The following is a 25,456-nucleotide window of genomic DNA, read 5'->3' as shown; positions in this document are numbered from 1 at the left end:
TAATCCTTAATTTTTGAAATATCTTGCCATTTCTTGTAAGTCTTACATTAACCATTAAACCATTAAAAATAATATATCAGTTAGAACCGTTTTTCAATATATGCGTCGGTATGTAATGTTAATTCATATTTGGGACCTGGAAAGCATAATGTTTGTGTTTATATATTGTACTATTAATTCATAATACAAAGGTGCAAATTTATTTAAAATACTTTTACGGTGTATTTTTAAAAATACGCCGTTAAGTACGTTTTGAAATTCTGTGTTCAAATTTACGTGCCTACATCTTGCAAAAGACTAGTCCGTCACTGCAAGGTTTGCAGGTATACATGTGTAATTTTGGGGTTTTGTAATATTGTAGAAATTTAAACAATTTTCCAAATAAATTAAAATCAGAATCATCTATTGATATTAGCTTTGTCCTTCTACAATATTTTTTGCATTTACAACATGCAGACATGCTGGAATATTCTTTTCCACAAGCATTTAGAAACGTTATGAGCATTTATAGTACGATAACGCATCAGGTAGAGCAAACATCATTCGGATTATTTCTGCAAAAAAAAACAAAAAACAAAAAAACACGCCATCGGAATAACATACGCAGGCCCGTATCCAGCTTTTTGAATGGGGGGGGGGGGATGCGTTTTGCGAGCGCAGTGAGCAACCAGGCTCTGGGCCAGGGGGGTGCGTTTTGCGAGCGCAGTGATCAACCAGGCTGGGGGAAAAATTTGTTTTCTTAAGTCCTAGTAGACTAATTTGAAGGCATTTTATCATGTTAATCTCTATATGTCCACGAACACAGCGATAGGACCTATCAAAAAATTACCAGTGAAAAATTACTATTTATTGGAATAAAGGTCCCTCTCCCTCCTCGACTAAACGCCAGGCTCCAGAACGTCATTTGTAATAAACACGCACCTTCCTCGAGTCGAAAATCTGTCCAAATTTCCCCATTTCTTTTATTTTATAAATGATTTTCAACTGGCTAAATAATTATCTTATATTAGGCCTATTTCTATTTCTACAGTTCGTGGGTTGACAAAATCAAAGGACAACATATTAAAATCAATCTATACCTTCAGGACAACCGTGGTCTGGGTTTTCATCTTTCTTTTGGTTCGCATACTGTTCTTCTAAATCGGGTGGTAGGCATTCATTCCTATCTTCACGGTATTTTTTGTTGACCCAGTCATCCAATGTTTGGCAGGATTTTGCAAAAGCTTTTCGCTTTTTAATTTCCTGCTCCTTTATCCCCACTTTTTAACACGTGCGCGCTCCAGCGTCGAGTATACTCATTTCAGGGTATTTCTGAGAGCGCTAGGAACGATTATACTTGTCTAAACCGGGGTGTCATTCTAGCATTTTGACTTCATTGCTATACACTGACATACCTGCTGGTAGTTAGGGGAAGATTCACCTAGACGATAACGTGCATATAACGCGTGTATGTTTGTTGTGTTATGTTGCTGGCAGTACAAAAGATTGCGCGTGTGGAGTCAGCGCTCTAGTATACTTATTGTAACTCATTTGTACATTCATACAATCTTAATACTGTACTGTTATGTGATTCATTTTATAATGATTCTGCGAACAAGGTCACATTTTTTTTGTTATAATTAGTCGACGTTTTTCGATTGGGGGGGGGGGGGTGCGTACGCACCCAACGCACCTGCTCGCCTAAACAGTTTTTAATCCCTAAAGTTTGACAGGTGAAGGCATAACATTGTACTTTCGGCGGTCGATATTTCATTTTCCCAAGACGACCTTGATAGAAATTCCCGACAGGGGGTCCAAACGGGGTACAGATGTCCCCAACGGGGATCCTTTTTCCTAGCGCCCCCCCCCCCCCCCGCCCCTGTTTCGGGCACTAACCAGGGCTTACATAAACTGCTATTCAAAGCTAGCAGTACTTCTTGAACGTGCCAAATATTATACTGTACCGTTATGTCACTATATCATTGATCAAATGGAGCTGAAATTGCACCCCGTTGTTATAAATGCAAAATTTTGCATTATAACTTTTCGTATGCCTCATTTTACGCGGCAATTCCCACGGTAGTTTGAATAATATATAAAGGAAACACGCCGAAGCACCACAACCTATAAATTCATTATCTAATATAAGATATCAATTGTCTTAATTGAATGACTGTGTTCCACATATTCTGAAAAATATCACACATTTTGAAGGGGACGATAAAAATGTATTAAAGAGGTGATCGTCAATAGATGTAAAATGAGATTCTTCGGACAAAGTAGTCGACAGAATTACCTGTGAGTGAGTTATAAATAGAAGCGATCTATTCAGCCAACTTTGCACAACATCAAAATAGGCCTTTCTGCATGAGGGTTCCCATGTTACAAACTAGAATACTTGGAATTACAACTTTAGAAGATTTTCTCCTGACCCCTACAAGAGATATTCCCCTGGATTTCTGTGCCTTTCGCCTTATGGCTCTCATAATGCATTTTAGGAATAGGAATTCTGGTAACAGTCCTGAGTATAAATGAAAGTTTTTCAATTTGAAAAGTTTGTCGAACTAAGGTACAATGTATTTTTCACCATCGCTATTTTATCAACTGACCTAAAATTAGAATATGATGTTCATGAAAATGGAACAGGCCTATCTGATTATGTCCGTGAACAAATTGAAGATGTGGTGTTAATCTTCATTGACGTGGGTGGAGAAAGTATTATAGAGTGGCCTACTTTAAAATAATCCGTTAACTGCATACAATTTATGATCAGCATTATAGGGTAAGCTCAAAGTTATATATAAAGTCTAATCAGCCTGCCCACGTCTGGCCTAGAATGGCAGTCAATTAAAACAATTCATATTAGCCGAACATGGCCGCATTAATGACCGTACATACACTAACATGAACACATAGTACAAATATGTAATTACTGAGTCATATTAAATTGCCAATGAGGTTATAGAATTACAAATTCACATTAGTTCTACGAAATCAAAGAAGTACTGAGAGAAAAATGAATAATGGTGCTCTGAATATCGCGATTTCAGAAATATGATAACGGGAGATTCAATTCAATACTGAATTCAGAAATATAAAAGTGATGCCATCTATTTTACCTTACATTTAAAAGAAAGTCTCCCCAACCAGTATCCGAACCAGGGACCAGCTGCTGCTGTCTATGTCTTAACCGACTAGATCACTGGGGCTTTCTACTAAAATTATTTTTATTAGTAAGCTCAACCAATTATATTTAAATATGGAATTGAAAATAAAAACCGATTACAGAAAATACTGAATCAAAAATACTTTTTAATTACTACATGGTTGCCATATTAATTAAAAGCATCTAACTTTCGACTACTTGTGAGATTGGGCCTAAACTACTTCACATACAAGATCAGTTTGATTGGTAAACTGGTCACCATTAAACAGATCCCCCTCCAATTAAAGACCCCTTCAATACAAGACCATCTCAAACTAAAGACCACCTTTGTGGCCCCAAATGAATGTCTACCTTTTATTTTTATAAGAATAATTTATGTAATTGAAGACCAAAGCTGCTGAAAACCATAAAAACCCTGGTCCCAAAAGTTGTCTTTGGGGGGGAAACCTGTACTTTAATTTGTAACTCACAGCTCAATCTAATAGATCTAAAGAAACTTAAACTACTGCATTACAAATATGTATACCAGATCTTATTGCCAAGGTTTTTTACTTTATCCCAATGTTTGGCGCGCGAGTTAACAATTAAGCACCGCACATTCTTTAGGTTGTTTGGGAGAGGAGTATCTTGCCTTTGAAAAGGATCTCTAATTGAAATTTGATAAAGAAGAATGTAATTATAACTTAATATTCTATCTGGGCCGAGTTGACTCGAATTTTATCACTCACAGAGCTTAGCAACATCTAGAGAAAACAATTTCCTCTTTTGCAATTTTTATAAAGATAACTGTTTAAGAAATCATGCAATTTCTACTTCAAGATCAGATACTGTACATTGAATTTAGTCATTAATATATATAAGTTACACATAAATTTGAGACAATACATCTATATGTAAATTTTCAAGAGTATCAGCCAAGGGCGATATAATGCCCTATGAATAATGTTATTGTCAACTTCGCAAGTTTCATAACCAAATATTAAAAAATATTGAAACACACTGATAATAAAGTATTTATTCATTTGTTTGTTCTATATGAACATACAATAGAGACTTTTATATTAGTATATATGTTTTAAACTAATAATTTGATTTATCTACATGTGGTATATATTAAAAAACATAATTATTCTTTGAAGAATACTCACATGTAATGATCGAAAAAAAAACAACTAATAAGTCACTTATGAACAAATGCATTTACATGATTACTCAGCATGGATATACACAGATAATTAATTAGATCTCATTAAAACTAATCATGATAAAAACTAAGTATATATGCAAAGTTACCCTAACACCAAATAGCTAAGTATTGCACTAGTATGGTCACACACTACATTTAAAAGTAACAAAACATAGAATTTCCCTGATGAAATATATCTATTTCAGATGGATTTGTTACTTACCCATGTATGTATGGATTCGTTACTTACCCATGTATGTCTACACTATTATCTGAAGTAATTCTGCCATCAGTCTTAACACATTTCTCACTAATAGTACTAATGTACACTGTAGGCATTTTGTTTTAGGTAGCCGCAAGCCAAATATATAGAGGGTGCTGTCAAGTTATAATTCTGTTTGTACATAAATTGTACAGATCTGATACTATTTTGATTTGTTGCATGATTAATTTGTATTAGAATACTATGCCCATATAGAATTTTACAAACATATACACCCAAGCTTCTAATAATAACCAATGCCATAGAAGACACAAAAATGACACCTGCACATGAAACCTAATTAGGGGTCCCAAGTTGGAAGAACCCATTTCCAGGAGATTCGTTTAATGACATTAGGGGCGCTATATAGTCAATGAGGAAAAAGTGTAGGTACCAAACAAAGGGCCACGCCCACCTCAGGCCCACCATGATTGGGGCTGAGGTGATGACATTTTTTTAGAATAGGCACCTTTTGAAGCCTAAAAATGGCATTGTCAGACTGCAAAAAGTAATCTGCAACCAAAGTTTAGGCCAAATAAACAAAAAAAATAAGTTTTTCAATAAATTTGCTGGAGAATGTATTTCCGGGAGATTTTTTCTGTTTGCGGGAAACCATACCAATTTCCGGGAGACTCTGGGGAGTTCCGGGAGACTTGGGACCCCTTGTTTAATGAGGTAATTCAGATACTTACACCTGATGAAAAGTTAATTAGTACTAAATAAAAAGTAATTATTCATCTAATTACCATATCCTGTGATTGATTTTCTTGAAAATATTTAGAAATAAATAATATTGCATGTATATTATACAATAGTCATATAGTTCTAATGAATTATATATAATTAAAATAGTTAATTAATTAAACATGGTCAATAGAAACAATATTGCTAATCTAATAAATTATCCTGTGGGTAAAATTCAACCCAAGTATCAAGTAAATTTTCAACAACATATATTTGAAAAATAAATAATTATGTAGAATTCTTTAAAATACAATAAACATGAAAAGCATTTTCCTATTAAACGTTTGGTCATATATTCAAAAAAGAAAAAAAAAACCCAAAAAACATAAAAATAGTAAACCTGAATTACTAATAAACATATAAAATACAAAAAAATAACCAAAAAAAAAAAAAGGAAAAAAACAAAACAAAACAAATGTATATTTAACAAGATTTCTGAATGAAAATATTGTTTTTATGGTCTTATTCAAGGTATCTGGTTTTGTTCAAGGTTTTTACAAAAATTAAAATGTAATTGTAGAAGAGTTGCAATTTACTAACAAATCCTAAGTACTGTCATGACTTAAGATTTACGGCTTCTTAGTTTTCCCCACCAACCAAGTTCAAGAGTAGTTTCTTGTAGTCACCGGAAGTATCACCCTGAAATAGAAGTAAACACAATTTAACAATATATTTACAGTTCATATTTATAATGTTATGTACCTTAGTTCTGTGTAATTATCACCAACACACTAATCCCTATAAATTCAACAATCATCTCCAGGTAAACTGCCACCATCCTACCACTACCACAACCCATAATACAATCACAGAAACTACAATCCCCAGACCACTATGATATGCTATGATAAACATCATACTTGCTACAGTCCTCACCACCACTATCACTATATAAACTACCATCACAACCACACCCAAGACTACCATCATTGCAACTACCAATACATCTAATTATCAGCACTCTACCATCCATACCAGTACCACAACTGTCATCACTACACATGCTACTACTACCACCACCAATGGTATCACCACTGACATTTGCTTCCATTTCAATAACTAACACCATTACCACCGTTGTCATTGTCCTAAATATTTGCAACGTTACTACTTATGGAAAGTAAATGAGCATTATTTTGGTAAATACTAAGCTGATTTTGAAGTAACTTACAGCAATTGTTTTTCCAAGAGATTCTGAATAAGCTTTCTGGTATTCCCCCTTGATGTTCACCATATCAACCTCAGAACGTGAGATTACGATTCGCATCAGCTTCTCATCATCTGTACCTGCCCCCTAAAATTAACAACGATAAAGACATTAAAAAGGAAGTCCCACATTTCATGATTTGTCTAATGCACAATATACACCAATTTACAAGATTTACAAGACCAATTTAAGATGCACGCTAAATTAGAAGATGAATATGACAGTTCAAGTCGTCAAGAAACGCTTTGCAACTCTCAAATTTTGTACTTCAAATAACATGTGGAAAGAAACGAAAATACCTTCATTGTCTTGTGTAATTTGTCACTGAAGTACTTGTGCTTATTTCGAACACATCTCACTGTACAAAAGAAAATCCAAATGCTTAGCATAAAATTAAAAAAAAGTTACTACAAAACTGTAATATAAAAGAAAATCCAAATGCTAAACTACTTAAAAGAAATAAAAAGAAACAAAATAAAATGAAATTTCAGAAACATTGCCTGCAAAATCAGAAAATGATAAGGGGAAAAGCAGACCCTGCTCTAGATATGAAGATGAAACATTCACTCACTCCGAAACTACTGAAATTGCTATTTTCCTTGTTAAAAATTTTCCAAAACTGCAGTCATGCTGCACACTCGCCCGCCCCACCACCTTCCAACTCTCATCCTATTGAAAATTGTGTAATTGTCTATGAGTAGTAGTTCCCTTGGCTGAGTGTTGTTTACTTATAGTGTTATCAGATTACTGTCACTACCCTTCCTTTGCAGTGGTTCATTTTACCAAGAAGGAGTTCGCTTTTCCTATTTGCTTCATCTTTCAGTTCCAGTTTCTTTTATTCAAATCAAAATCACAGCCAAGGGTGAATCATATGATATTTACAAAAAATGTAGGCAAATATTAAAACAACAAAACATCGATCAAGCACAAGCACAAGACATGAAAAATGGAGAGGAAAGTAACACTAAATTACAGTAAAATTTGAAACATCAGAAGTACACAACAGGTTTAAAAAACATATACGTAATAAAATCAATTATTTTTTTTATTACTAATTATGAATCATTATTATTACTATATTATTAATTATTATTATTATTATCAAATATACAGTACAAATTCAAGAAGGAAAGATAAAAAACAATCATCCAAGCATTGCACAAAATTCAATTACCAATAAAATTACATCAAACTTGGGAAAGAAAAAGGTGACCATCATTTAAATTAAACAGAAATAAAACAAATAAAGTGAATGTCATTTAAAAGGGACCAATAACTCTGGGTACAATGTTTGTTGTCATGCATTTATTTAATTATTATTTTCATTGTTATATTATTTTCAAATACTGTAGTAGTCATTTTACCCCATGACTTATTCTTATTAGGGATATTAGGATATCAAAAACAGAGGGAGTAGCAGAAATGATTAACTCACCGATAGTAAGCATGCTGTTCTTCAGGTCACCTGACATCTCCTTCTTGATGGCAGTTTCGATATCATTCTTGGAGATCTTTGAATACTCTTCAAAGGTTGCACGTAGTTGTGCATAGCTGCGTGATGCCAAAATCACATTGAACCTTGATTCATCTGTACCCCATTTATCTTCACCAGCTTTATATAAATCCTATAAAATAAAAAAATAATATTTTAAATAATTGTATAATAAAATCATAAGTATTAATACCCATGTAATTAATATCATTCTTAGTATGTAGATGTCGTTGTTGCCCTCCCTCCCCACCCCTCCACTAAACCAAATGCTAATATCATCATCACCATCATCATCATTATCATCAACATCATCATTCCTACCAACATTATTTTTTTTAAATCTATTCACTGAAAAAATCAAATGAATTATTGTCTCTTACATTGGCATCATTTTTGGCTTTATCTGGATCAACGACATCACCTTCTGGACGACTTCCTTGTAAGACCGATATCAGAATACGTCCAAAATGTCCGGACGTATCATCTTCAACATCCTCCTCCAAATCCTTGTCATATTCTTTGAGAAACAATTTATATTTGAATTGCTTATTATTTAATGAGGAAATGAATCAATATCAATAAATTGTTTTTAATTAATTTTAATAAATTTATTGATATTAACCATAATAATACCTCTATGATATTAACTAACATTATGATTTGTTCTAACATACCTTCTTCGTAGGCCTCTTTGATTGCTTCAATAGAGCTGTTTGTACGTGTACACAGAATCTCAATCAACACATCTTCATCTGTACCAAGACCCTAAACATTAAAAAGGAACCGTTTTAAGATTTGCGCCATCTCAACTCAGCACTCTACTATCTGATACATCAATATAGTATTTGTCATTGTACTATCTATTAGCCTAATGTTCATTTTGGGGTGGCTGCCAGCAGAGAAGACGGAAGGGGGAGCTGTCGTGAAGAAAAACTACAGTTTGTCTGGGACAAAAATAATGATATGTATTTTCTACATATTAGTACTCTAAATATATTAAATAAGCCTTTGAAACCCTTAAATTGCCAATTTTGAAAGATTTTTAGCGTTGTCCGACCACGCCAACTTTGCTCTCGTCTAGGACTTCGGCCCTCCTCCCCGCCAGGGACCTTGGACCCACCGTCAAGCAATTCCTGGTGCCACTCCAGTTTTTATTTTTTTTCCCAAGTTTATTTTATATTGTATGGTTTGAGGGATTCAAATGATCAGCTATGCATGTCAGATCATACAAAATGATCAACAAATAAAAAAGTTAACAAAGATTAAGTAAAAAGGAGAACGCAGACATACTTTAATAGCTTTATTTAGCTCATGTGCATCGTACATCTCTGGTGTCATCATCAGCCCCAACAGCATTGCGAGCAACTTCCCGCTAAGCTCACTTTTAAACTCCTTCATCAAATCCTGTGGTAAAATGAAACCTTTCAATAAACAACTACAACAATCAAATGATGTGTATAAGAGACAGTATATATATAGTAGGCTTAGTAGCAGGATTACAAAAGTAATAACAGATAACACTTGATTTAATAGTAACATTGATTGTGTAGCTGTAATGCATGATTAGGGGAAATTTAGCAGTTTAACAACCATTTTTTCATAAATGTGGGTATCAAGAATCTCATGTACATTTTCATATCCTTTTGAAAAAAGGTAGAGATATAACTGTAAAAATTACAAACAATTATTTAACATTTATATAATTAAAAATGTTTTTAACAAACCTTGCCAAACATTTGCTTGAATTGTTTAGCAATTTTTTGACGCTGATCACTTGAGCGTTGACTTATAATGTCTATGATTGTCTTCTCATCGGTGCCAAAACCTTTCATGGCTTTCCGCAGTTTCTCCGCATCACCCTGGGGGTCAAAGTTCTTGACTGCGACAACTGTTCCTTTATCCTGTTAAAGAAATGTATAAAATAATTAAATATCATTCTGTATTGTCGACTTTAAGTTAAGTTTAAGGTTTCATCACATACCAAAATTTGTAGCCTATACGCAGAAAAAGTTTATAATGAAAATTTTACGAATCTTGGCAATTTAAAATGGCTAAATTTTCACTGAACTGAGGGATTTATGAAGCTGGCTTAGATGCAATGTGCATTCTTAATATGTTTGATATTTTTTTTTACATACTGTAAATCAAGGGATGATACACATTTATTACAGTAATATATATCCAAAACCTTGCAAATTAAAACATTAAACAATATTATATAAACTGAAGCTAAACTTATGTTTAGCGACCCCTTTGTGACTCGACTCAACTCAACTAGTTGCCGGTAGCCCTCACGTCAACCTTCACCCATGATCTCGCAACTACCATACAAGCCACTACAGCAGAACTAGTTGTCCAGAGCGATTACCACTTACAACTCTTCAACTAGTCACCATGCAACACTACCCTAACAGGATAGCATGCATTACATACATTAACTGGATTGAACTGTCTTCTGACCGATTTTCAGTTGCTTTTGATTGCAAAGATTGCTCATATCGCCTCATTTTGTGCAACTTACAGTTGCTGGCCGGTCTCAGTTGAGATGAGCTAGCTTAAGTCTCTGTGAGGCTCAGTGAAGTGGAGAATATCCTAAATTTCTAATATACAACCAGATACAATTATGCATCAACAACAATATCCTATATATAAGAACTTGTTAAACCTTACCTTAGGTAGTTTCTCTTTGTAAGATCTCTGTCCTTCCTTTAATCTATCATTCTCCTTTTCCTTTTTGTTCTTGCTTTTTTCTTTTTTTCCTTTGCTTTTCTTTGTCATCTTATCCAGCATCTCCTGCCCCATAGAGGAGGCAAATAAGGATACAGTGCTCTCATAGCCACTCTTGACAGCCAAGCTGTAAGGGGTGTCTCCTTTGGCATTCTTGATCTTTGGATTGGCATCGTTCTCTAATAGCATCTCAACAATTTCTTGGCCATCTGGACCAAGTAGTACAGCCTCATGGAGAGCAGTGTTACCTTTCCTGAAAATTGAATGATGTTTTGGCTTGTAACACAAAGAGTTAACAATAATAATATTAATATGGCAACAACAACAACAACAACAACAACAACAATAATAATAATTATAATGCATTTTATTGAATAATTATAATAAAAGAGAAAACTTCATTGGTTTTCAGTTAATAGATTGATTACTGAAAATAAATGCTAAAATAATGCTAAATGACTGTCAGAAAACTGTTTACCCAATGTAAGCTCACATGTTTCTTTATTAACAAAAAAGAGATAACATCGATTTAGAATACCTGGCAGGAGCCTTGCTGTTGATTTCAGCTTCAGCATCCAGTAGGATAGCAACGGCATCAATGTGGTTGTTCATTGTTGCTAAGATCAGGGCTGGTGTGCCATCTTTATTCTCACAATTTGGATCTGCTCCCTAAGTTAATAAAAAAAATACAATTCATAACCCATGAAAGTCTACAAAAAAAGGTCCAATGTGGGTCGCCTTGGTAGTGATTACTGCATTCTTTAACATGTAACCATACTGCCCATGGAACGAACAGCAAAGATGATGCACTATTTTAACTTGCATTTAAGCCGTCAAACTGAAACACACGGCGATCAGAAATGAAACTGAACAGGAACAACAATTTGAAAGGATCTTGACATCTCAAAAAGATATAACTTACTTCATCTAACATATCCTGTACAACCTCTTCATCACCCTCTCCATTCGGGCCAACCTCCTTGATGAGCTTCTTCTCCTCTGGAGTCAGTCTGCTGCTGTTTTCAGTCTTTGGTGATTTACTCTTCCCTGTTTTCTTTGCTCTTGTCACTTGTTTGTAGGGTGAATCTGAAAATAAAATTATAAACAAATGCTTAGGGATAATCAGTATATTAGTGGTGATCATTATATTATTAGTATAATGAAATATTAGTGATAATAATGACAATTATGATAATGGTGATGATGACTATATCATGCTGACGATGATGATGATAATGACTTCAATGATGATGATAATGATGATGTTAACAAAATTATGATGATGATGTATGCAAAGTATTATGATGATGTTGACAATGGTTCTGATGATGACAATGATTCTGATGAAGATGACAAAGATGAGGAAGACTTAAGACATACCATCTTCTTCCTGAGCCAGCCGTTTAGCACGTATTGCACCTATGAATAAAGTATTTATAAAATTATTCGAAAAATAAAGCAGTAATTGCTCATAACGCAGAAATTCTAAAATTGCAGGCTATTGTATATTATTGCTGGGCATTTGTAGGTTTATGTATTTTTGTTTGTTTGTTTATTCATTTACTGCGTACATAAACACTGACAAAAAAGCAAGATCATTCTGAGGAAATCCTGACTATCACAAAACTGTTTACTAAAAAAAATCACCAGACCTCTGCAAGTACGGTTTCTATGCACACAAGAATCAATTCATATAATGGCTTAATAAAAATACTATACTAAAAGCTCTTTCAGTTATATTCTTTACATACACACATATGCAAACAACATTTGTCTTAGTTCCTAATTTTATAGCAAAACACATAAGACGAGAACATACTTTTCCTGACTTGCGAAGCACGGGTGCCTTTCACTGTGTTGTCGCCCCCTCTAGATTCAAAGCTTAACACAAGTGTTACATCTACGCCATCATCATCAATCTCCAATGATGTAATCTGAAATTATAATTTTCACAAATAAATTGAACGGGTATTAGTTTGAAGAAAATATTGCCTAAATATTGCATACCATCACAATTAAAAGTTTGGATGTATTTTTGGAGCTGTTGTTATTTGTAGTGTTTCTTACAATAAAACAACAGGAGTTGTGCTGGTAGTGTGAACTCACACTTATAAATAAGTCAAAATCTGCCACTAACCTTTCCCATTCTTGGTTTCCCAACTTCTGCTCGAAATTCAGAGTTTTTCTGAGTGTAGGCCTCTAGATGAGCACAGATGTGTGCAATTTGTTTCTTCCAGTACCCCCTTCCTGGACTGATGTCAATCAAATTTGGTACCATCTTGGTCTGCGATGGGCTGTCCTCAATCATTCGGTCTACATTGATGCGCTGCTTTTTCATAGCTTGTTCCTGAGTAGGATAAAACAAGCCTACAGTCTGCGTACCGGTCGATTGATTTAGCACAGCTGGCAGTGGAATTGATAGAGGGCGCCAAGAATTCATGTCCAATGACTGAGTGAAGCATGGAATAAAAATGTTTTAGTAGACATGATATACTGTATAATATTATTGAATATTTTTATACTTATAACTCATAATAACAGTAATATAAATAATGAATATGTAATAACAGAGAGTTTAAATTAAGTAAACATGGTTTAATATACTCACATTGACTTGAACTGGAGGTTGTACCATTGGCCGTGACTGGGGTTGAGCACGAGGACTTATCTGTGGCTCGTGCATGTGGTAACTAAATCAAAAATAAATCAACGTCAGAAATTGTATGTGCCTTTCTACATTATCTGCTTTAACAGAGTAAGCCACATGACAATATTGAATTATTTAAATATTATTAAAAGTATTACTTACTGGAACATGTAGTCTGTACCAGTTGTCCGTGTTTGCATTGTTGGTGGGACTGGGCTTGCACTCCCCCAAGCTGGGTATGGCATCATTGGGGCCTGAACACCAACCATTGGCTGAATGAAAAATGTCCCACAATTCTTTTGGTGAATGTTAAAGCATGATGGTAATTTTTTTTTTGGTTTGTATATCACCTTCCACAATGTTACTGTAAAGTAACATATAGTTTAAAGAATGGAGAAAAATTGAAACAAATAGTTTGTTTTTTAAACAAATAATTTGTGAAAGATGTTAAGCATAAATACTTACATATGTTTGTGTCATAGGGTAGTTGTTTGTGGATCTTGTAAGGTCAATAATCCCATCAACACTCTCATTCAATCTCTGAAATAAATCAGATAGAATGATTATTATTTTCTGCAGATTATGTTTATTTGTTTAACATTTATTCATCCACAAATCACAAGCTAAAATAAAACAAGCTAAGCTTCTCTGAACTGCTATAAACTTCAACTTCAAATCTTTGGCAAGTCAAGTTGCAGAGCAGTAAGGCAGGGGTACAGCCTTAACATCAGTGCTGGTTAGGAATAGTAGAACCAAGTTCCTTCAGATAAGATCTCAGTATGTTGTTTGAAGAAATAATTGGAAATAGCTTATAAGATATAGATTTGTGAATATTTAATTATTATACCCTGGATTGGAAATAGCTTATAAGATATAGATTTGTGAATATTTAATTATTATACCCTGGATTGGAAATAGCTTATAAGATATAGATTTGTGAATATTTAATTATTATACCCTGGATTGGTTTCTGCTACTTCTTCTTGTGTCCATTATGAAGCTTTGGTCATCGTCTTCGTTGTTCGTATCAACTTCAGGTGGAACATATTCCACCATAAATGTCTTGCTAACAACATCACTTTCTCTCAGACCATTGCTGTTGGGGAAAAAAACATAATTATTTTTAAAAAAAACTGTCAACATTTTTTTTAAAATGGACAATCTCATCAGTTAAAGTAGAGTATTTGAATTGCATTAGTGTCTACTATTGCATTTGAAAAGTGTCTTAACAATTTACAATACAAAGTGAATATGTTAGCCTCAACAATTATAAAGCAACATTCATCCGTGGGTCACCAACATTTTTTGGTGGGTTGTGAAGCCTTGACAGAAATCACCAAAATCAGTTCTGTTGAGTAATAATATAGGCATTATGATAATTATTACTGTCATCATTATCAGTTTAGACTGGAACCACAGTTCATGGTGGCAGAGCTGAGGGATTAGCCCTAGTGGCCAGCACTCGCGGGTGCTCTCTGGGGTGTTCATTTTCACAGAAATAAAAAAAAATAATAATAATAATTAGAAACACAACATTTTGTAAATTAAAGGAAGCCATCAGTCTTAACATACTTTGTTGTTGATTTGCAATGATACAACAAAGTACAATCCGGATAGAATCATCATTGTTTATTATAATTTTGTTGTAATATTCATGAATGAATTTCTGAACAGTGTCATCACTTATCTGGCTTTCTCCAGACATATTTGCATTTTCTATACTTAATATTAATAACTATTTTGTTTATTGTATTTCTGATGATGAATTATATATGAATAAATTGAACTTGAACTTGAGTTTGAGATGCTGGAATAGTTGTTAACTTCATTTTTTGTACAGTCCCACTGATCACAGGATGCTTTACCTGCAGGCTAACTGTGGGTCAAGGATGCATAAAATAATGATAGTGTGAAGATGTGTATAAGAGACAGTTATTACTGTCATCATTATCAGTTTAGACTGGAACCACAGTTCATGGTGGCAGAGCTGAGGGATTAGCCCTAGTGGCCAGCACTCGCGGGTGCTCTCTGGGGTGTTCATTTTCACAGAAATGAAAAAAAATAATAATAATAATTAGAAACACAACATTTTGTAAATTAAAGGAAGCCATCAGTCTTCATACTTTGTTGTTGATTTGCAACGATACAACAAAGTACAATCCGGATAGAATCATCATTGTTTATTATAATTTTGTTGTAATATTCATGAATGAATTTCTGAACAGTGTCATCAGTCTAAAGGTTTGCAGAATGCTGATCTAAATCACCAAGTATAAACAGGCATCCTGTTTGATTATTATGATTGTTCTTAATCCCCATTTGAAAAATTCTAGATCAACCCCTAGTGTATGCAAAATGATCTTCAAATTTAAATGCAAATTTCTAATTGAGCAATGCTCATGAAGTCTAATGTGAACTACAATGTTTAAAATCATTCTTATTGTTTATATTTCATAATACTTTCATCATTAGTGCATACTGGCATACCTTGAAACAGCAATACTTTTAATTTGTCGTTTGCCTTTGTTTAGTAGAAATGGACCCTTGTATCGAATTGTAGATTTATCAAGCTTGTTGAAAGGCGCCGGTTTGTTTCCATTTGTGGTGAAATATACGGCAGATCCGTCTGAGTCTGAGAAGAGATAATTACATAATAATTTCAATTATGTATTTTGTTATCACTGGTGAGGAGGTATAATGTTAATAGGTAGTTTTTTTCGCCGCACAACGTTAACTTTAACTTTAACGTTAGCACTTTTGTAAACAAATTAAAATATGCATGCGCAAACACGTAACTAAGGTATGTCAAGCACGTAAAATCTTGAAATTAACGTGCTCCGCAATGCAAGATGAATAAATTATGAGGCAAAAACTACCTAATGTTCAAAACACAGCATTTATAAAGTTACAAATTATATTAACATCTAGTCAGAAAATATAACCAAAAAAACAAAATGAATGAAAATGGATAAATACCATACTGTAGTGGGCTTATCTGGCTTTCTCCAGACATATTTGCATTTTCTATACTTAATATTAATAACTATTTTGTTTATTGTATTTCTGATGATGAATTATATATGAATAAATTGAACTTGAACTTGAGTTTGAGATGCTGGAATAGTTGTTAACTTCATTTTTTGTACAGTCCCACTGATCACAGGATGCTTTACCTGCAGGCTAACTGTGGGTCAAGGATGCATAAAATAATGATAGTGTGACCCGCAGAACCCAGAATGTGGTCACTATAGGCTGAAGTAGCAAGGGCAGGAAGTTGGTAAATGTGGAATGCTTTGAAAAGTACAGTACTGTAGAAAGTACACTGCTCATGATTAGTACCATACAGTATGTTAATGTTGTTGATAGTCCAAAATGAATTGTAAATTTTGTATAGAGATTCAGAATTTATTTGTCCTTACAGAAAATTGTACGGGCACAATCCCTCATCAAACACAAATTTACATTTCATACAAATTCATAAATATCAATACTATAATACATAACAATTTAAAAGATTAAAAACAATCATATATACATTAATAAAGAGATCATAAGGTGAACATTTATACATGAGTCATAAATACAAGTCATAAATACATCCATATGAATGCACTTTTCTGGTCTCTTAGGGCCTGTTTCTGCTGAGGAAAAAAGCATGCATGCTTTTTTCCCCAACGGAGCCAAAAAACAAAAACATGATTTGGATTGCATTCTAAAACGTGTGTTTTAACATACTGTATATTCGTTCTAGGGTTGGCATTCAGAAAGCACACATTTGCGGTATACTTTTAAGCAGCAACACAATACTGTGTTAGCATTGTCCCACCGGTGACTCAAATTGACTGAAGTATAGGCAGTCGTCGTTTCACGGGAGATTCAACGTGTTGCCATTGCCAATTCACATGTAATATTAAGTGAAATCGGCTAATGCTAATTATTAATAGGCTAATCCAAATTAATTTTTCCTTTTGCGGTGTTTATTTCGAAGCAGTAATATTAATGCACATGACAACAGTATGGTCAACCTTAATTTCCATCGGTGGTCGTCAGCCCACCCACCAATATTCACGTTACCATGTTTCTAATTGTTGCATTTTTTCACTAGAAACGCCTTCCAAAGAAGTTAACTGTATTTAAAAAGCATATGTTTTTTGAGTTATTTAGCAGAAACATGCCCTTACACAAAGTTCAGTACAATAAAATTTATTTTATTGTCATTTGTAAAATTCATGTACATACAATTGCAAGGCTGCTTATAGATAAATGACAGGTAATAACAAGTAAAAATATAATAATAATAAACAAACTATCCCTGCCAGACACCATTCATCATTTATCCTCTACATTAACTAATTATTTTCAAAAGTATAATAAATTTCCCCCTATTCTAGAAAATTAGATATTCTTGTCTGTGATAATTGTTCACAACTTTATTATGTCCTTTTTTGTACAGGTCTGTCATTTAAAATCTATATTATACTAAACTAAATAATATACTGTACTAAATTATAACTCTGATTGTGATAACAATATATAACTGATAAATAGATAAAACATTGTATATTGAGCAAATTTTTAAAACGGAGTAGTGAATGTTAATAAGCATTACAATAATAATTATAGTAATAGTAATAACAGAGTTTAATTCTATCTTTATTCTGGATAGGCCTACTTTTAGGGGAAAATCTAAAGGTCCCTAATAATATATTATTATCATAAATTTTATTTTATTTTTTATTTAAACATTTATTTCTTCTTTACACTGGGTGACCAGGTTAGTGCAAAAGCATTGTTATCATCCAGGGGCCAGCATGGCAGAGTGAGTCGAATGGCAGAGCGGTTCAAAACACCAATTCACATTTCATACAGAATTATTAATATCAATACTATAATACATAACAATTTAAAAGATTAAAAACAATCATATATACATTAATAAAGAGATCATAAGGTGAACATTTATACATGAGTCATAAATACAAGTCATAAATACATCCATATAAATGCACTTTTCTGGTCTCTTAGGGCCTGTTTCTGCTGAGGAAAAAAGCATGCATGCTTTTTTCCCCAACGGAGCCAAAAAACAAAAACATGATTTGGATTGCATTCTAAAACGTGTGTTTTAACATACTGTATATTCGTTCTAGGGTTGGCATTCAGAAAGCACACATTTGCGGTATACTTTTAAGCAGCAACACAATACTGTGTTAGCATTGTCCCACCGGTGACTCAAATTGACTGAAGTATAGGCAGTCGTCGTTTCACGGGAGATTCAACGTGTTGCCATTGCCAATTCACATGTAATATTAAGTGAAATCGGCTAATGCTAATTATTAATAGGCTAATCCAAATTAATTTTTCCTTTTGCGGTGTTTATTTCGAAGCAGTAATATTAATGCACATGACAACAGTATGGTCAACCTTAATTTCCATCGGTGGTCGTCAGCCCACCCACCAATATTCACGTTACCATGTTTCTAATTGTTGCATTTTTTCACTAGAAACGCCTTCCAAAGAAGTTAACTGTATTTAAAAAGCATATGTTTTTTGAGTTATTTAGCAGAAACATGCCCTTACACAAAGTTCAGTACAATAAAATTTATTTTATTGTCATTTGTAAAATTCATGTACATACAATTGCAAGGCTGCTTATAGATAAATGACAGGTAATAACAAGTAAAAATATAATAATAATAAACAAACTATCCCTGTCAGACACCATTCATCATTTATCCTCTACATTAACTAATTGTTTTCAAAAGTATAATAAATTTCCCCCTATTCTAGAAAATTAGATATTCTTGTCTGTGATAATTGTTCACAACTTTATTGTCCTTTTTTGTACCTGTCATTTAAAATCTATATTATACTAAACTAAATAATATACTATACTAAATTATAACTCTGATTGTGATAACAATATATAACTGATAAATAGATAAAACATTGCATATTGGATATTGAGCAAATTTTTAAAACGGAGTAGTGAATGTTAATAAGCATTACAATAATAATTATAATAATAGTAATAACAGAGTTTAATTCTATCTTTATTCTGGATAGGCCTACTTTTAGGGAAAAATCTAAAGGTCCCTAATAATATATTATTATCATAAATTTTATTTTATTTTTTATTTAAACATTTATTTCTTCTTTACACTGGGTGACCAGGTTAGTGCAAAAGCATTGTTATCATCCAGGGCCCAGCATGGCAGAGTTAGTCGAATGGCAGAGCGGTTAGCAGGGGCGCCGCAAGCTATAGCCATACTGTAATATCGGCGCTGGTTCGAACGGTACACTCGCCTATGGTTCTGGTGGTAGAACAAGTCTTCTCGGATAAGGACTATAAACCGTAGGCCCAGTATATACAATGGCCTGTGTGCACTATAAAGAACCCAGTACATCCATCGAGACGAGTAGGGGGATAACCCAGTGTACTAGAACAGACAGCCCCTGTGGTTGATGACGAGAGTTGCTAATTAATACCGAATTGCTTATAGTTTCTTAACTATGCTATTTAGCTTTCAATTGAAAATTAGAATGTTTCCTTGGCAACTAAGACCCTACTAGCTGGTAATCAAAAACTGAATTTTGTATTTAAAGGTCTATAAATCAGTGAATTTTTTTTTTATTGGTCTTTGGAAATAAATAATAAAATATTGTATCCTTTTAACTAAGATATTTAATGGAATTTTAAGGGGTTTTTTTCCTGATTTTATGACAGACGGCCTTAATGTATTATTGTTATTATAATGTTAATTAAAATTTTTACCTGACTTGATCTCTATCAAGGTGTTTGTGTCTATCTGGTTCCCACTTCCAGTACTGTAAGGAATACGTAAAGGAACGATGTTTGGCACGGCAATACCACCTGCAGAAGGCATCTTTAAAGAGAAAAAACAAAACCATGAATTCAGTACTTTCTACTTCCAATTTAGTTCACTACTACTGTAGCACTTAACAAAATGTCAGTTTGTGACCTTAGGTCAGGGGATGGCATAAAACATTGGGTGGGAGGGCCAAAGTGAATTTTCAATTTAACATTGAGGGCCACACCCAAGTTTTTAAACGAAAATGTGACGTTTCCAGTGTGCTTGTAAATTCATGTACTGCTTTTATACCATTTTATGTTCAGTTTTATACTTTCTGGAAGACAAATACTTATTTACAATCACTCTACAAAAGTGCCATACTGTAAAGTATGTGAAAGCGGTTGGTGCAGCGGTTGTGGCTCAGTTCCAACTTTAAGGTCTGGGGCTCGAAACCCTCGCTGTGTAAGTTGTCTGTGTCCTTGGACAAGGCACTTTATCTATGTTTCTCTTTCCACCCAGGAGTGGGTACCTGGTAGCATCTACTTTAATACCAAGCGCTGATTCTAGGGAACTAGAATTCAATAATGACTTATGGAATTGTGCTCCCCAGGGAGCCGAGAATGTTTTCCACTGGTGTTTGGTCCAGTGACAGATTTATTGCATAAATATCACATATAAGGGCGTTGATCCATCGAAAAGTGGGGGGGGGAACAAATTCCAAAATAAGGAAGTCTTGGGCCGTAGGCCCAAGACTTGGTAGGGGCCACCCAGTGCCCCGGTGGGGTCCGGGGAGGGGGGGCGAGGTCCCCAGAGGCCCTAGCATCTGTAGCCTTTTATAAGTCGTATCTAATTAATCTTAAGGAATGCAATTAAAATTTATTTTCACACTACATTTCCAAAATGCAGTGGCAGGCCCAGGAATTCCAAGAGTGGACCCAGGGAGGGAATTTTACAAATGGAGTATAGACCACCTCAGCCCCACCATAGTTGGGGCTGAGATAAGAAAATTTATGATTATCGTACCTCTAGTTGGCCGGAAATGACACTTTCAGACTTAAATTTGAATATAATTTTCTTTTTTTCTCCACTTTTAAATTTTGAAAAAAAATAGGGAGGGTGGGCCAGCTGGTCCCCCTTGAATCTGTCACTGAAATACTCATCATAATTTTTTTTTTTCAATTTATCCTTGTAATCATAATCATGCCCGCTTACATATTTCGTGCAAACTAACATTCATAAAAATAGTGATTTATTATCTACTGATTAGCTTGTGACATATTCGAACCATGAAAAACAAATGATAAACCATGTTCTTCATGAATAAACTTAAAACAGTCACTCCAATTCTATCTTTGCATGTACAGTACTTTTAAAATAAATAAAGAGGTTTTTCCTTTTCTCCTCTTTTTGAATTTCAGTTTTTGCGAATAGTATTGCGACTACACTAATTGTGAGTGGAAATACTGTACTACCATCTAACTTAAGATCAAACAGGACTATTAGGAGATAGGAAGCACACACAACATTAGCATTTTTATTTCATAAACATAAAGGGTGATTTACTTAATTTATCATTATCATGCAATGGGCGGATCCTGAAATTATTTACTTTTTCCGACGGAAGATCTGCTCCCCTTCCTAAGCTAAGACACCCCTTCCCTCAGGGGCATCGCAAATGACTAATTATGGACCAATAGTCTATTTTATACTGAGAGTCGATTATGGCACCTCTAGGTGCCAGAAATGGCACTCATTCAGACTTATTCAGATTTTATCTCCATTTTTAAAACTTTTGACAAATGTAGGGAATCCTGGTCGGCTGGGCACCCCATCCCCACTTGATTATGATATATGTCCTACAGTCAACATCAGAGACATTCGCTGTTATGTATAAATTATGCCCTTTTAGATCAGTTTAGATCAGGGTGTTATAGAGTGAGGATCCTATGTGCAAGGTCACCGCAGGGACCCCTAAAGGTTGATGGCCCTGTAGACCACCGCACGGACGAGAGCGCATACGCGTTATGTCACTGAGCATAGACTATAGCTGTTCTAGTAGGGTACACTACATTCCGGTAATGCAGGTAAAAAACCCTGTCTTAGGTCTCCGTCTTTTAGCCTTTTTTACATTCTGTTTTGTGAAATCGTTGGAAAAAATTGGCGTTGGGGATACAGTGTAATGTGGTGTTCGCTGTCAATCAATAGAAAATTCAAAATTTGTGACTTGTAAAATAATCAAATTCACCCCCACTGCTGTGACCGCCACTAAGCTCATGGGTACACTTATATTTTTTTCCTCTTTTCTCCCTTTAATTTTTCTCATTTCTTTTCTCCCTCTTTTTTATTTTTCAGTGGAATTGACGGGAGGGGAACCAGGACCCCTGTAGCACCCCCACTGAATCCGCCCCTGCATGATGTCATGGCGAGATTGCGTCAAGTAACATCGGAGTTCGTAAACTTGTTGTATCGCTACTTAAATAAGTCGAAATAGACAGACCTATCCATGGGTATATATAAGGCTGTATAATTATTGTTTATAACGGCTATATATAATTCAATTTACTAACTATATATTTTTTTTAATTAGGAAAAACAGGAATTTATGTATGCAGATAATATTGAACACTAGTATAATATATGGGCCTTAATAATAACAAAAGAAATAAATCATTTATAGTAAAAATTTTGAACTTTGAGTTCGTAAAAATGTTGTCCTAATAGGTTTACACACTACAGTACATTGTTTTCATAATAAATGTAGCCTCTGATAACCGATGCATCCATAAAATTGAGTGGTTACTGAGATCATGGAGTTATTCCTCCATGCTGAGATGTACAAACAATTGCTTTTTTACTGAGTATTGGTGCAGAAATAAGCACAGCACCTGGAACAGAGCACAAGTGAATGGACAAAATTCATGACGGTCACTCATAATTGTTGTTATTTCCACTCGTTTCGAAAAGTGGGGTTTTAACTACAGAATATATAGAAGGCAATTGATATGATGTCCCCACTACTTTGAAAAGTGGGGAGACGCGTCTTCCCCTGTCTCCCACCGATCAACGCCCATCATCACATAAATATTATTTGTGTAAGAAATACATCAAAAACTTACTAAAATTAAATCAATATATATTTTTTATATTATAATTATCAGTATTCAGATACTTAATATTAATCATTAAATTGATCAAACTGATTGAAAACATACAATGCAAAATTTGTTTCATACATCGTGGCTGAACTTGCTCACGGCTAAAATGGTCATCCACCATTCTAACCTTGCTCAATTATTTTACGAGGCAAAGATGTTTTTAAAAAAATAAAATAAAAAATTTGAACAGAAATTTTACATGCCCATATAATACAATTCTCCAGTTTGTTAATGAATAGCTTTATAAATTATTGTAGGCCTACATAATTGATTTGGCAGTGGCCTATCCATACTGTGGGTAATTAATTGGTTGACATTCTGTTCCTAGTTGGATTGGGCCGAGTTTGGGTGGTCTGAGTGATTGGAGTAATGGTGTTCGCAAGGTATTGTAGCCCTATATTGTTAACGTCTTCATAGTATCTAGATATGGGTGCTCGTGCCTAGCCTACCTAGACCGTCACCTGCCATATATCTAGATATATATGGGTGCTCATGCCTAGCCTACCTAGACCGTCACCTGCCATATAGATATTGGCTGAGTGGATGGTAATAGTAGTAGTGATATGCTTAGCTTAATTAATTCACAATAAATAGCAATTATTACAGGTCTAGGCTATATACAGGAAAAGGTGATAATTAAATAAAAATCATACCTTTTACATTTATCCAGGACGGTACTGTGCACTAAAAAATCCCCTTTGAGGTGTATTAATACTTAAGCACGAAGCAGAAGATACTGAAGACAGTATACTGAGATACAAAACATTGGACTCGTCTAATACCTCCTAACAATTGGTTTCTTACAATGCAGATAGTATACACACTTCGTGAAAGAGGATACTGTTGCCATAGAAGCAGCATAAACAAGTACGTAAATAAGCTGGAATGCTACATTTACTATTAAGGGGTGTCCATTGTGTTATTGTTAATATCACAGATCATAATACAGTTCTATTCGCCCTCCAATTCGAGACAACCTCTGGGAAATGAAAATGTGGGGTGGTCTCAGGGAAAGATATAGTAGGTGGGGGAGCGAACGTCCCCCCGTTTTACCACTAAATTTTAAAATTTCAAGGCATATATTGCAATAAGCGCTCTCACTTTATTCTGAATATGTTGTGCCCCCCACCCCCGTTTGAAAATTCTGAATCCGCCCTGGGTCTCGGGGTTGGTCTCCAATTAGAGGGCTAGCTTTTTGTTAAAAGGTTGAAGATTTTTATTTGGGTCTTTGGAAAAGTGGTCTCGAATTAGAGGGGTCGCGGAATTGGGTCTCGAATGAGGGTGCACTGTAATGTAACAGTGGCGTATCTAGGGAAACGAAAAATCCCAGCCCAGAAAATGATTGCGTCCCTCCCACAGTTCGTACCCCTCAGGCTCAGGCACCCCAACCAAGAAATTTGATGAGCAAACAAATACAAATACCAGGCATTATCATAAGTAGTTAAAATCACCTCAACAGCTTTCCCCCAGTTAGCACCCCAACACATCTGGTACAGACAAGCAGCTAAAGAACAGGGCGCAATTAGGTCTAGGCCTACTTGTTATTTATAAAATAAAATGAGTGCAATTTTATTATAGACCTAAGTACATTTTTAATTGATTATGACAATACATTCTGATTTTTATAAATGTTGGTATTACAACGACGAGGCTTACTACATGTCGCGCGCGGGTAGTATCCGATTTGCAGTGGTGGTGCAAAAGGGGTAAAGGAATTCTCCGTCGGGCAGTCCTGGACCACCTGTCGTCCGTCGCACGTACCACTATGTCGTCGGATAAAAAAAAAATAATAATAATTTACCTATTTAAATAACGTTATTTTAATTGCCAATTTCTAATATGTGGTCTGCAAGCACATTTTGGTCTACCATGTAGGAAAATGGGTCTACTAAGCCACAAAAACTCTCCCGTGAACTCCCCAATGGTTTTTTTTTATCCCGGGCCGTCAACTGAGGCTCTGAGTTGGCCTCTTGGTTCGGACCCCTCCATTGGACATGTTAGACCCTGTCTGCAAATTTCTGGTGCTACCGTTGCCGTTTGCATTGTAAGGTTAAAGTATATGCAAATATTACAACAAAT

At 34.6% G+C, this 25,456-nt stretch overlaps 1 protein-coding gene across 1 annotated transcript; it reads right to left on the bottom strand.

Annotated features, from left to right (window-relative positions):
• Nucleotides 1-2,905: 2,905 nt before the first annotated feature.
• LOC117105557 (double zinc ribbon and ankyrin repeat-containing protein 1-like) lies at nt 2,906-24,187 on the bottom strand. Its single transcript, XM_033246775.1, has 21 exons — nt 24,031-24,187; nt 20,183-20,294; nt 15,898-16,042; nt 14,368-14,506; nt 13,876-13,950; nt 13,573-13,682; nt 13,372-13,453; nt 12,901-13,212; nt 12,583-12,697; nt 12,144-12,182; nt 11,686-11,849; nt 11,302-11,432; nt 10,707-11,016; nt 9,761-9,937; nt 9,327-9,440; nt 8,711-8,801; nt 8,417-8,553; nt 7,980-8,169; nt 6,844-6,902; nt 6,509-6,631; nt 2,906-5,976 (listed from the first exon to the last, which is right to left on the bottom strand). Exons 2-21 carry the CDS (start codon nt 20,292-20,294, stop codon nt 5,917-5,919), a joined length of 2,685 nt encoding a protein of 894 aa, XP_033102666.1. The 5' UTR covers nt 24,031-24,187; the 3' UTR covers nt 2,906-5,916.
• Between the last annotated feature and the right edge of the window lie 1,269 nt (nt 24,188-25,456).

The sequence above is a fragment of the Anneissia japonica genome, unplaced genomic scaffold, assembly GCF_011630105.1.
Source record: "Anneissia japonica isolate Jap-2015-1 unplaced genomic scaffold, ASM1163010v1 scaffold701_len334292_cov200, whole genome shotgun sequence".
Lineage (NCBI taxonomy): Eukaryota > Metazoa > Echinodermata > Crinoidea > Comatulida > Comatulidae > Anneissia > Anneissia japonica.
Note: the sequence above shows the minus strand (reverse complement) of the source record. Positions and strands in the feature narration are given on the sequence as shown.

Coding starts and splice junctions, on each gene's coding strand:
- LOC117105557 (XM_033246775.1), bottom strand. CDS start 20,294: ATGCCTTCTGCAGGTGGTATTGCCGTGCCAAACATCGTTCCTTTACGT. Junction 11,433..11,685: donor TACAGGATATGTTAGATGAA/GTAAGTTATATC, acceptor TTATTAACTTAG/GGAGCAGATCCAAATTGTGA. Junction 6,632..6,843: donor AATTACACAAGACAATGAAG/GTATTTTCGTTT, acceptor TGTTAATTTTAG/GGGGCAGGTACAGATGATGA.